The sequence below is a fragment of the Microcaecilia unicolor genome, chromosome 3, assembly GCF_901765095.1.
Source record: "Microcaecilia unicolor chromosome 3, aMicUni1.1, whole genome shotgun sequence".
Classification (NCBI taxonomy): Eukaryota; Metazoa; Chordata; class Amphibia; order Gymnophiona; family Siphonopidae; genus Microcaecilia; species Microcaecilia unicolor.
In genome coordinates, this window is record NC_044033.1 from 363,559,590 (window position 1) to 363,572,704 (window position 13,115).

Consider the following 13,115-nt stretch of genomic DNA (forward strand, 5'->3'; position numbering starts at 1 on the left):
ACTTTCCCTGAAAGCTTTTAAATCTAAAGTCAAAACATGGCTCTTTTTACAAGCCTTTGGCCCTTGAGCTAGGATTCGATTTGGGCTCAGCACTCTACCTGTAATTGTTTGATTGTGCCTATGTTTTCTCTGTCCTACTTTGATTAATGGAGCGCCTTTCTTTGTCTACATGTCTGTAAACTGCTTAGTCCTACTTGTTAGCTTAAGATGTATAGCAAATTTTGAATGAATGAATAAATAAATAAATATCTATAACATTTATATGCTACCTTCCTGAAAAATTCTCAGACTTATAAAGAATATATTCAGGAACATCAGAGGTGACCCTTTTCACATGAGCTCCTTATAATTCAGGCTCATGGCTCATCTAACATCATCATAGGTCCACTATTTCAAAATTTTTCTGTTGCAATTTAAAATATTCAAAACTATTGAAATTCGAAATACTCAACATTAGTGTTGAAACACTTATCTCATGAGAATCAGGGGGCCAGCTGCTTTCCTGAAAAAAGGATCCAAATCACTGAAAGGGTAAAACAATTCTAAAATCACAAACCCAACAGCCTATCATTAATCTTTAGACTCCTCCCATATCTATGCACTCGTTTTTCTACAATATCGTACACGTAACTAATACTTTAACATACTTACTGTAATCTAGCTGCCATGCTACTTGTGCAGGTTTGCATCCTGTATACTTTAGCCATATACAACCTGTAAAAAGTTTAATAACATGTCTCTTTCTCGCCAGGTATTAGTTTAAGCATTCTGATTGATCAACAGGTTTCTAAACAAAGCGATTCAGATAGTTAAGTATACATTTATTTATTCATCAACCTGTGATGCGCATTAACTATTTACCACTACTCTAATGATTTATGATGGAGCTATTTGCTAATAATAGAGTTAAGACCCACAAACTAGGTGCTCTTTTATTCACCTTGCATGTGATCACTACAATGGTGCAAGTAACAGTCCGTCCAGTTATTATTACTCTTCTCTGCTCCTACTCTCTCAGCAGTGTAGAGAAGCAGATTGATTACACAAAGAACATTCTTTGGCCAATGCTGGCAAAAGTAACCGTGGCACTGTGCACAGCACCTGTTAACAACGCTCCAGTATCTGAAACATGGGGCACTTTTACTTACCTATCAATCACAATCTCTTTCTGCCTCAGGAGCCCTTCTTTGATTTTCATCAGGGATTCCCATTTGCTGAAATCTTGAGGAGGGCCTCTGGGTGAGCGAGCCTGACGAGCCGACCCACTCCCACCCTGCAGAAGAATGCATGCGCAATTACTTTCCAAGGTCATACAAACAATACATGGAGGTTACTATACAGAGCTCAACCTGACAGAGTTTCCAGCACAGCAGGGTGGAAGCTGGGAGTTTGAACAGCTCTTCCTTTTTTTGGTAATATGACCCAGGTATGGTTTACACTACAAGCACAATGCTTCAGTTCAAGAGATGACATTCTGAAAGGCATCCTGGATTACTGTAACTGCCAGTGTCGGAGAGTAAACTCAGATACATTTCTATTCTGGGAGGACTAACTCCCAGGAAAGGGCATCAGGTGAATAAAATATATTACATGCACACTCAATATTCACCTTGCTCTAAACCATGTAGTAGCAGCCAGACCCCAAGACGTCTAAAATAGTATGCCTGGTGACTCCAGGTCTACTCCTACTACATGACCATCATCCCTAAGAGCATCACTGGGCTCCCCCTGGGATCCCCCAGAGACTTCTGCATCATTAGAGCAAGTGGGAAAAGCATGCAGAACCTGGCTCCCAGAATTCTTTCCAAATCCTCTGCACCTGCACATGTGTGTGTGTGCATGTGGGTGTGTCTGACCTGGGGGGAAGAGGGGTTCAATGCAGTGGTACCCAGATATTCCGCTGGTTTGGGAAAAAAAGAAAACAAAGTGTGATAATATATCAAACCATCAGATGGACTGTCAAAAGATTTGAAAGGATAGTCTTTACAGATTAACCACAGGCTGCCTCTGTCCCATGGCAAAAGGTCTCCACTAGGCAGCAGATCACATAGCAAAACAGCAAATTACATGGTTCAATCACTAGGAGGTGTATTTTCAAACACTTAAACTTACAAAATTACATGGAAGGGCATTTTTGGTATGACGCCTAAGTCGAACTTTGACTATTTTGCACTAAACATCCAAAATACAAATAGAAAATATAACCATTTTCAAAACCACAAAATGTCTATTTTTTTTCTCAAAATACCGTTTGTAATAAGGTTTTGTGCTCTGTGTGCTTATCTTTTCAGGCCATTAAAAAAAAAAAGTACAAGTTAAAAACAGAGAAAATCAAGCCACTGGGATGTAGGAGGGGCCAGTATTTTTAGTAGACTGGTCCCCCAGACATCCCAGGAGAGCTAGGGGGCACTGTTAGGGACTTCAAATAAATGCTCCCAGATACACATCTCCCTTATCTTCTCTGCTGAGCCCTTCTATACCCACCCAAAACCCACTATCCCCAATGTATACCACTACAATAGCCCTTATGGGTGAAGAAGGCACCTACATGTGGGTACAGTGGGTTTTTAGTGAGTTTTGGAGGGCTCACAGTTTCCACCACAAGTGTAACAGGTAGGGGAAGGTATAGGCCTGGGTCCACCTGTCTACAGTGCACTGTACCGCCCACTACACTACTCCAGGGACCTGCATGCTGCTCTAATGGACCTGACTATAACATCTGAGGCTGTCATAGAGGCTGGTGAGTACTACTTTTATTCACATTTTGGGAGGGGGATTGGAGGGGTCAGTGACCACTGGGGGAGTAAGGGGGGGTCATCCATGATCCAGTTGTCATCTGGTAATTTAGGGAACCTTTTATGCATTATTCATTCTGAAAACAGGTCTAGACCAAAACACTGAAGTGTTTGTCCTATACATTTTGGTTTTGTTCCATTATGGCTGTAAAACATCCAAGAGTTTGGCACGCCCTAAGCCCACCCTAATCTCACCTTCAAAATGCCTCCAACACTCCTCCTTGTGATTTGGATGCACTGCAGATAAAATGCATAGATAGATATCTGCAAAACAGGTTTTGAAAATACCGATTTGGACATTCTAAGAAGAATCTATCCAAATGGTGCTTTCTGACACTTTTCAGTTGTTTTTCTCTTTCGAAAATGAAACATAGTAACCAATGGAACTCTGTTAAGTCCAAGTCCTTTGAAAATGAGCCCCTAGGTGTCACCACACCAGCCCAGCACCATACCATGAGAAAAGGTAATAAGAGAGATCCATTCATTGCAAGGGCCTGGAGGGTGGGGGGCAGCAATGCCTGTTACCGCAAGGTGCAGATCTGGAGGAGAGTAGGGTTACGATATCGCTCCAGAAAAAGGAGGACACATTGATCCAGTCTGGGTTTTGCTTCCAGTGAAAGCAATGGAAGTAAAACCCAGACTGGTTCAATCTGTCCTCCTTTTTCTGGATATACACACACAGAGTTTGGCACTGTTATCCTAACAAATCAACATAATATGATCCAATGACTATTCGTCAATGTGGTGATACTCAAAAAGTTTTTTGGGGAGGAAAAGCCTCAAAAGATGTCAGGGTCACTCCGTTGTTGATTGCTTACAAGCTAAGTCAACCTAAAGTAGCCCCCTCATTCATCATGGGCATAAAAACTTCCACTCACTTCTTAAACCTTGATTTCTGCTTTGCTAGACTCTACTAGACTTTTGATACAACAAATTCAGTAGCATATCCTGGCACCTTGTAAAATTGCACTGGCTCCCTATAGCCCAAAGAATCTTCCAAGCTGCCTGCCTATTTTTCCAAATTATTCATGGAACTATGTCTCAACTACTGATCAACATGATCTCTCCCAGGCTGATCCATTCAGAAAGACTCCGCCAACACCTAGTCTTATCCCCACCCACCTTCAAAGGGTTTCAGTTCCAGAAAATATTTAACTCGCTATTCTGAGTACTAGGAACAACTCTATGGAACTCCCTGCCATCAACCCTAAGATCAGAGAATAACTATCTACAATACAGGAAAGGTCTGATTCCCAAAAACTGATATAAGATCCAATAACTTGCAGAGAGAGGATCTCTAAGATGACCACATTGTAAGTCAACAGATCCTCCCAGCTCACAATGACAGGGTCGTGATAACCATACCACAAGCTTATCTCAAACGAATCTAATCTCAAAAAACCTGTTCTTCACCCCTCATGGAAAAAGCATACTGTTTATTGCAAACCTGCTATCTTTCACTTACTGAATATTTCAAACTCGTTGTCTGCAACACGACAAAACCAAAATACAGTATGGACACAACAAAACCAAAACACAGTATGGACACAAATAAAACCAAAACACAGTATGGACACAACACAATTCTTCCGTGTACGACGCCCCAATACCACATGAACCTTATCTTATCTCAACATCACTCTGTATTTGTTTACACCGGAGTCTGCAATCGTATCTCTGGCACTAACCAGCTTATTTTCGAAAGAGATCGCCGGCCATCTTCCAACACAAATCGGAAGATGGCGGGCGATCTCCTGAAACCAGCCAAATTGGTATAATCGAAAGCCAATTTTGGCCTGCTTCAACTGCTTTCCGTTGCGGAGCCGGCGAAATTTCAAGGGGGCGTGTCGGTATGGTAGTGAAGGCGGGATGGGGGTGTGCTCACGAGATGGCTGGCTTCACCCGATAATGGGGAAACAAAAGCCAGGCTTGACGAGCATTTCACCGGCTTTACTTGGTCCCTTTTTTTTCATGACCAAACTTCAAAAAGGAGCCCCAACTAATCAAATGACCACCGGAGGGAATCGGGGATGACCTCCCCTTACTCCCCCAGTGGTCACCAATCCCCTCCCATCAAAAAAAAAATCCAAGTGCTCGTCAGGGACGTCCTAAATCAAAAGTATTTTTGCTTGTCTTTTTCAGTAGTACCAGTGGGATTTGAACCAGCCATGTCTGGATTACAAGACTGGTGCTCTAAGCACTTGTCTACAGCTCTACTTACTTAGATGTCCCTCCCTTTTGATTATGCCCCTTCAGGTCTCTCTCAGCCAATCACAGACAGGGCTCTCTCTCAGCCACTCACAGACAGCTGTGATTGGCTGAGAGAGACCCATGTCTGTGATTGGCTGAGAGAGACCTGAAGGGCATATTCAAAAGGGAGGGACAGTCAAGTAAGTGGAGCTGTGGCCAAGTGATTAGAGCACTGGTCTTGTAATCCAGAGGTGGCCGATTCAAATCCCACTGGTACTACTGAAAACGCTGTCCCTGATGAGCACTTGGATTTTTTCCCACTTTTTTTGAAGCCGGCCATCTGTAAACCGGGCGATCTCAACATTTGACCTTATGATATGTGGTGGAATACAGTATGTCTATATGCTAAATATGAAAAAGCTGCTGCTGAGAAATGCGGTTCCCTTGTAGCATTTAATAAAACCTGGTCTCCCATACGCAATTACTCATCCAATCAACATTAATTATTATAATTCAAGCATCTATTAATGGGTACTAATTACAAATATAAGAATAATTTCTTTTCTTCACCTCTAACATTTAATAATATGTTTACTCCTATAGTTATAATTACCTGTAATGTAACAGCATCAGGGATTCTAGAGATGATGTAAACATTGTCCATAATTTTCTATAAGTCAGTGTACATGTTCTAACTTGTTAAACTGTTATTAAGTCAATGCTACTTAATTTCCTTTTTTATTGTTATATCCAAATTAATAAAAATGATTGAACAAAAAAAAAAAAAAACCATTTGACCTAAATGTTGAGATTTAGCCGGCCCCAACCGTATTATCGAAAGAAAAGATGGCCGGCCATCTTCTTCGATAATACGGTTGGCACCGCCCTTTTGCGGAGCCAGCCCCGAAGATGGCCAGCGCCGTTCAATTATGCCCCTCCATGTAAGCCACATTGAATAGGTGGGAAAATGTGGGATACAAATGTAACAAATAATAATCATCTCACACTGACTGCATATTAATATATACTAAAGATTTCTTCTATAAACTACAAACCTGAACCTCTCGCTTTGTAAACTGTCTGTTAACTACTGTAAACTGCACTGAACATGTCCAGGGGATTTTAGCAGTATAAAAGATTAAATCTGATTTGATTTTATCATTTTTTCCCTCCTGATTTTTTCAGTTTTCTTCAATTTACTTTTCTGCCTCTCTGTCCAGAATTAATTCATTCTTACTATCCAGTCTTTAATTTCCCTCTTTTTACTTCATCTATCTATGGCTTTTCATCTTTCCCTTATCCTTGTTCTCCGCTATGCCCCTTCCTCTTATTCTCCAGTCTTTTGCTAACTTTATCCTCTCCCCCTTTCCATCCAGCATCTCCCCTCTCTCTCCCTACCCTTCCCATCCAGCATCTTCCCTTTCTCTCTCCATCCTTCCAATATTACCCCCTTTTTCTCTCTACATCCTCTTCTATCCAGTGTCTCCTCTCTTTCTCTCACTACTGTATATCACAGAGGCCATAGCACAGTGCAAACCCTCTATATTTCTAATTTTTATTTTAATATTGCTATTTTGCTTTTCTTGAGCTGGGAGCAGATCTGATTGCAAGACAGCATTTTTTTTTCTGGTAACCACCTCTCTAAGGCTGTAGAAATTTGTGGTTTGACATTTGGCCTATGCTAACTTGTGATAAGTTGCTGGTCGGCAAAAACTTCTATGACTAAAGACACCTGCTGTATCCAGATAAACAATCAGAAGGAGAAGTAAGTGGGTGTGGGTAAAATTGTAGGCTAAGCAAGAGGTGGAAGGGGCTAGTAGGAATACTGTGCGTACCAAGGACATGGGTCAACCCATATCAAATGAAAACTGTCAAATAAATGATAGAAGTTGGAATATGATAGAATGTGCTGGAACAGGATTTTACCAAAAAAGGAATAGAATGTTCTGGAAAGATGCATATTCATTAAGTAGGAAGGGTAATTAAGATAATGAAGAAGGAAAGAAAATGTATATAAGAGGAAATAGAACTAAGGATGGGGGGCCTCAGTGTGTCTACATTAGTAGGTGGACATATTGACAGCTCCCAGGGAAAACTCTGTTTATTTGCTACATATTATACTCTATTGGGGCTTTTATTTTCTTTAATATCTGAATAATTGCTTATTGGCTTCTTTATATTGGCTTCTCTGAATAAACATTTATTGAATTTAATACTTATTTAGTAGCAAGAGTTTTTTCTTGTCTGGGGGAGTAAAGATTTGCTTGAGGGTCCACACCCCCCAGGAGACCTCCAGAAGGCTACTCCTGTCTCTCAGGCACAAACAGGAAATGCACTACCCTTCCATACAGTGTCTTCCCTCTTTCTCTTCCTACCGTTCCACCAGTTCGGTGACTGCAACACAGTAACTGATGGCATGTTTTAGTGTAGTGCCCTACATATTGTTTAAGTGTTTTTCTTGCTGGGGAATATATATATTTATTTAGGGCATAGAGCTAGAGAAGAGAGATACTAGACACGGGGGGGGGGGGCTGAAAGGGGAAGGGAGGGAGATGACAGAAAGCTGCAGGTAGATACAGTGAGACAAGGAAGCTTGAAAACTTAAGGATGAGAATGAAGAGTGAAATTTGGACAGAGAGGCAGAAAAATACATTGAAAAAAAGGTGAAAGTGAAGGGGAGAAAGTGAAGAAGCAGGAGGAGAGAAATAGCAAATGGACAGGAAGGGAGACTTTGCGAACAGAGTTAAGACAAGACACAGAAGGAACAAGAGACTATGACCAGCAGCATAAAACTGTCACACAAAAAAAGGTAGAAAAAAATGTATTTTCAATTTAGTGATTGGAATTTGTCAGGCTTTAGGAAGTATGGTACATCTGCTTTTTTTAAATATTTTGCAAAGTACAAGAGGAAATACAGAGCTCATTCTGTTTCTCTGGTATTGCCCAGCATGCAAAGGGGCTGATGTAATAAAGTGCTTAGGGGCCCTCTGACTAAACCTTAGTGGCACTAACGGAATTAGCTATGGGCCACGTGGCACTTAGTGCACGCTAATGTCCATTTGCATATGTTAAGCTTTAGTAAAAGGACCCCTTAATGCGGCTTCTGTGCACAATTTTGTGTGCTTGGATGCTCTGTGTTCAAATGAGTTTGGAGTGTGAGCTAACTGAGCACCAAGCTGCTGACATCAGCACACAGCTCATTTAAATCCCTTGGTAATGAATGTATTGACTATTAAAAATTAGGGACCCTGTGCGCTAGCATTTTTAGCGCTTGCACAAAATTAGCACGTGCTGTGTAGGTACCCATAGGAATATTGTGGGCACGTACTAAAAATGCTAGCGCCTCTAACGCACCTTAGTAAACAGGGCCCTAGATTTAAAGAAGTGCACAGAAGACCTAAAGGCTGAGTATGGGGTTTCCTAACATCAGATCTTTAATGCCAGGTGCAAGATTTTAGCTCATTCTTCTGCAGTCAGCATTAGTGAGCATTTCATGCCTGTTTCTGTCCTGTAGTGGGAGCAATAAGGACCTATGGCTTTTTTTTCTAGCTTTGCTGAAGGGGATGGGTAAAAAAAAAAAAGGCAGGGCTGAGGAACTGCATAGCTGTGAAGTGAACAGTCACATCCTAGACTTCTTTCAAATGAAACCACACAATAATATTTATATGCAGAATCATGTTTCTGTGTAAAATAGCATTCCAGCACATGTACGTAATGTATGTGCCTGAGCTCTGTCAATACCATTTTTTGTGCACAAATATAGATGCTATTGCTCACAGTTTGACTGCTCAGGGTTTCCATTTTCAAATGTTTTTCTATATAGTTCTGTTTGTAATCTGTGAGCCCTTATTAGGTGACGATCTGTCCATGTTGTGCATACAGTGGGGGAAATAAGTATTTGATCCCTTGCTGATTTTGTAAGTTTGCCCACTGACAAAGACATGAGCAGCCCATAATTGAAGGGTAGGTTATTGGTAACAGTGAGAGATAGCACATCACAAATTAAATCCGGAAAATCACATTGTGGAAAGTATATGAATTTATTTGCATTCTGCAGAGGGAAATAAGTATTTAATCCCTCTGGCAAACAAGACCTAATACTTGGTGGCAAAACCCTTGTTGGCAAGCACAGCGGTCAGACGTCTTCTGTAGTTGATGATGAGGTTTGCACACATGTCAGGAGGAATTTTGGTCCACTCCTCTTTGCAGATCATCTCTAAATCATTAAGAGTTCTGGGCTGTCGCTTGGCAACTCGCAGCTTCAGCTCCCTCCATAAGTTTTCAATGGGATTAAGGTCTGGTGACTGGCTAGGCCACTCCATGACCCTAATGTGCTTCTTCCTGAGCCACTCCTTTGTTGCCTTGGCTGTATGTTTTGGGTCATTGTCGTGCTGGAAGACCCAGCCACGACCCATTTTTAAGGCCCTGGCGGAGGGAAGGAGGTTGTCACTCAGAATTGTACGGTACATGGCCCCATCCATTCTCCCATTGGTGCGGTGAAGTAGTCCTGTGCCCTTAGCAGAGAAACACCCCCAAAACATAACATTTCCACCTCCATGCTTGACAGTGGGGACGGTGTTCTTTGGGTCATAGGCAGCATTTCTCTTCCTCCAAACACGGCGAGTTGAGTTCATGCCAAAGAGCTCAATTTTTGTCTCATCTGACCACAGCACCTTCTCCCAATCACTCTCGGCATCATCCAGGTGTTCACTGGCAAACTTCAGACGGGCCGTCACATGTGCCTTCCGGAGCAGGGGGACCTTGCGGGCACTGCAGGATTGCAATCCGTTATGTCGTAATGTGTTACCAATGGTTTTCGTGGTGACAGTGGTCCCAGCTGCCTTGAGATCATTGACAAGTTCCCCCCTTGTAGTTGTAGGCTGATTTCTAACCTTCCTCATGATCAAGGATACCCCACGAGGTGAGATTTTGCGTGGAGCCCCAGATCTTTGTCGATTGACAGTCATTTTGTACTTCTTCCATTTTCTTACTATGGCACCAACAGTTGTCTCCTTCTCGCCCAGCGTCTTACTGATGGTTTTGTAGCCCATTCCAGCCTTGTGCAGGTGTATGATCTTGTCCCTGACATCCTTAGACAGCTCCTTGCTCTTGGCCATTTTGTAGAGGTTAGAGTCTGACTGATTCACTGAGTCTGTGGACAGGTGTCTTTCATACAGGTGACCATTGCCGACAGCTGTCTGTCATGCAGGTAACGAGTTGATTTGGAGCATCTACCTGGTCTGTAGGGGCCAGATCTCTTACTGGTTGGTGGGGGATCAAATACTTATTTCCCTCTGCAGAATGCAAATAAATTCATATACTTTCCACAATGTGATTTTCCGGATTTAATTTGTGATGTGCTATCTCTCACTGTTACCAATAACCTACCCTTCAATTATGGGCTGCTCATGTCTTTGTCAGTGGGCAAACTTACAAAATCAGCAAGGGATCAAATACTTATTTCCCCCACTGTATGTAAGGGATTCTGCTAACATGCAGTGTTTGTGGAGAGATCTGTAACAGTCCTGCTTATTCTATTTCCCTAATAAGAGGTGTGATGCTCTAGAGACCGATGCAATATTTGCAATGCTGCCTTTTCATAGGCCAGAGATTCCCAAACTGTGGGTAGGAACCCAAAATGGGGTCACAAAACCTACATATAGGGTCACAACCTAAGTGGACTCTCTACAGGTGCATCATTATTCTGTACCTCCAGGAGGTCACACAATTTTATTTGGCCACAATCATGGGGTCAAATCCACAAAAAATTAGGAAGCACTGTGATAAGCTCTATGACTGACTGATTGCAGGGGTATGGTTACTGTTGGGGCAGGGCCAAGGATGGTCATCCCACTCCCTAAGGTTGACAGTGCATGTTGATACCAGTACCTTTTTATCTAGAAAAGCACTGCTTTAGCAGGTATCTAACATACTTGCTCCAGAGCACTTGGTTGCGTTCAAGCCTTCCCAGGTTGCAGCTACCAAGATTCCGACTAATAGAGAGAACAACATTTCTATGCTGTAGTTCTGCAAGATAACTAAAGAAGATTTCTCAGTATCCTACACCAGCCATGCCACTGAGTACTCTTCTCCAAGTTTATATTTATTTTAGTTACATTTGTACCCTGTGCTTTCCCACTCATGGCAGGCTCAATGCAGCTTACATGGGGCAATAGAGGGTTAAGTGACTTGCCCAGAGTCACAAGGAGCTGCCTGTGCCTGTAGTGGGAATCAAACTCAGGTCCTCAGTTCCCCAGAACCAAAGTCCACCACCCTAACCACTAGGCCACTCCTCCCTGTTCCCTAAAGCTCCTGTAGTTAGGATTAGGCTGGAAAGCCTTCAGGGACTTTTTTTACCCAAAGAGGACTCTAGTTATCAGGGTGGAGAGAGGCTCCATAAGTTAGGTGAGGCTGACCCAATCTCAAGAACCTGGCAGTGAAAGAGGGAAAATCTAAACCTTGGTCTCCTCTATTATCAGCCCATTGCTCTCCCAGAGCCTCTGACAGGACAGCTAATTCCATTTTTTAGGATTTGGAAATCAAGTTCCCATCTTACTGAATACTCTCTGGATAAGTTCTCTGCTGACTGTCTGAGCAAATTACTCAGGAAACTGGCTCTGTTGGTGGTCCTCGACTACTAGATCTAAAGTGGTGATATTCTACATGACACTGCACATTGCTTCCCATCCAAGGCATTGACCTGTTCGCCCTATGGCCAGCCCCTCCCCGCCACCCAATTTACTTTTGTGCTAATTCAGGAATTGGTCAGGGCCTGGTGTTTCTCATCCTTGAAGCTTATCCATGGCTACACTGAGACCCTTATCTCAAAGGGTAGAAGGGTTACCAGTGTTTCAAGGGAATGGCACAATGTGCATGTCTAGTAGCGCTATAGAAATGATAGTAGTAGTAATAGATGCCTCTAGTGATAGTGCTACATGTCTATGGCTGGGGGTCATGGTGGCCAATTTACATCCTAGCACAATCCCCGGCAGGAGCCAAATACTCATGCCTGGGCCCACTGAACTACCAATGAAGACTATGGGTAGGTCCTGGAAGGGTCAGGGTGTGGGGGGAGGATCTGACGGTCAGGGGAGAAGCATTTGAGCTGGTGGGGATGTTCAGAGAATTGGATGTGTACGTTGGGTGGAGGAAAGGATGGGGAGGAGATGTGTCTGGAGAGGGAAAAGTCAGATGTGGAGGAAGATGTGGCAGTAATTAATTTGTTTCATTTTCTTTGGTAATGGGCTTGTTCCACAATATATGAGGTGCCTGTTTAAAAGCAATCCCTAGAGTGTGTGAGATCCTGGGATCACTGCCCTGAGAAACGAAGCCCCCAAACTGACTTCCAAGCACAAGGTTGCAATGACCGAATCAGAATAATCTTTTCATCTCAACTGAGCCCTTTCAATGGCCAAGCCATAAGACCAAAGGAGCACAGATCATCCGTGAGCACCGACCTTGTTTCAGACAGAGAATCTGATTGCTGAATCCCTATCTCTCAGCGCTGATACAATAAACATAATGCTATGCGAAACTGGTTATTTAATTCTCTACCAGTGTTGGTGGATGGTAATCTGGAGACGTTGAATTGAGCTGTTTTGGATTGCCCAGGGATACCACTTACCATTTGGAACCAGGTAAGAAAATTTCTTCTTACTGCGGTGCTGTGTATGGCTGGGTTTTCTCTGTGGTCCCTTCAATGCCACTTGATCTCTCACTTTTCTTTCCTCCTTTTACCTCGTGTAACTGCAGAAAATGGAGAGGATCCCCATCCAGCAGTTGAATCAGGTCCACATACCACAGTCTCCATGGCCAATCCAGCACTATGAGAATTATTTGACCCAAGTGCAATGCAATCCTTTTCAACACGCAGCCTACCATGGGCCAAGGAAGGAAACATACAGCTGATGTATCTCCGGCCAGGGCTGCAGTAGGGGCATCGATCCCCATTGAGCCCGGTTCTTTCCAACGACTTAAGAATTTGGGCACTTTGGCATTCTTTTTCATTGCCATCAAGTCCATAAGCAGAGAACCCCATCGGTCCACTATCAGTTGAAAACCCTGGCTGGATAGTTCCACATTTTCCTAAGTCCAAGGAGAGTGCCTTCTGAGAAAGTTCACCTCCACATT

General features: G+C 42.8%; 1 protein-coding gene across 2 annotated transcripts in view; it reads right to left on the reverse strand.

The window, feature by feature from the left end:
* The window catches only part of CEP85L (centrosomal protein 85 like), a 350,628-nt gene that overhangs the window by 100,503 nt on the left and 237,010 nt on the right, over positions 1-13,115 (reverse strand). For both annotated transcript variants that reach the window (XM_030198550.1, XM_030198549.1), the window contains exon 4: positions 1,149-1,273. In XM_030198550.1, coding sequence (XP_030054410.1) covers positions 1,149-1,273 — 125 coding nt within the window. The remainder of the gene's footprint in view (positions 1-1,148; positions 1,274-13,115) is intronic.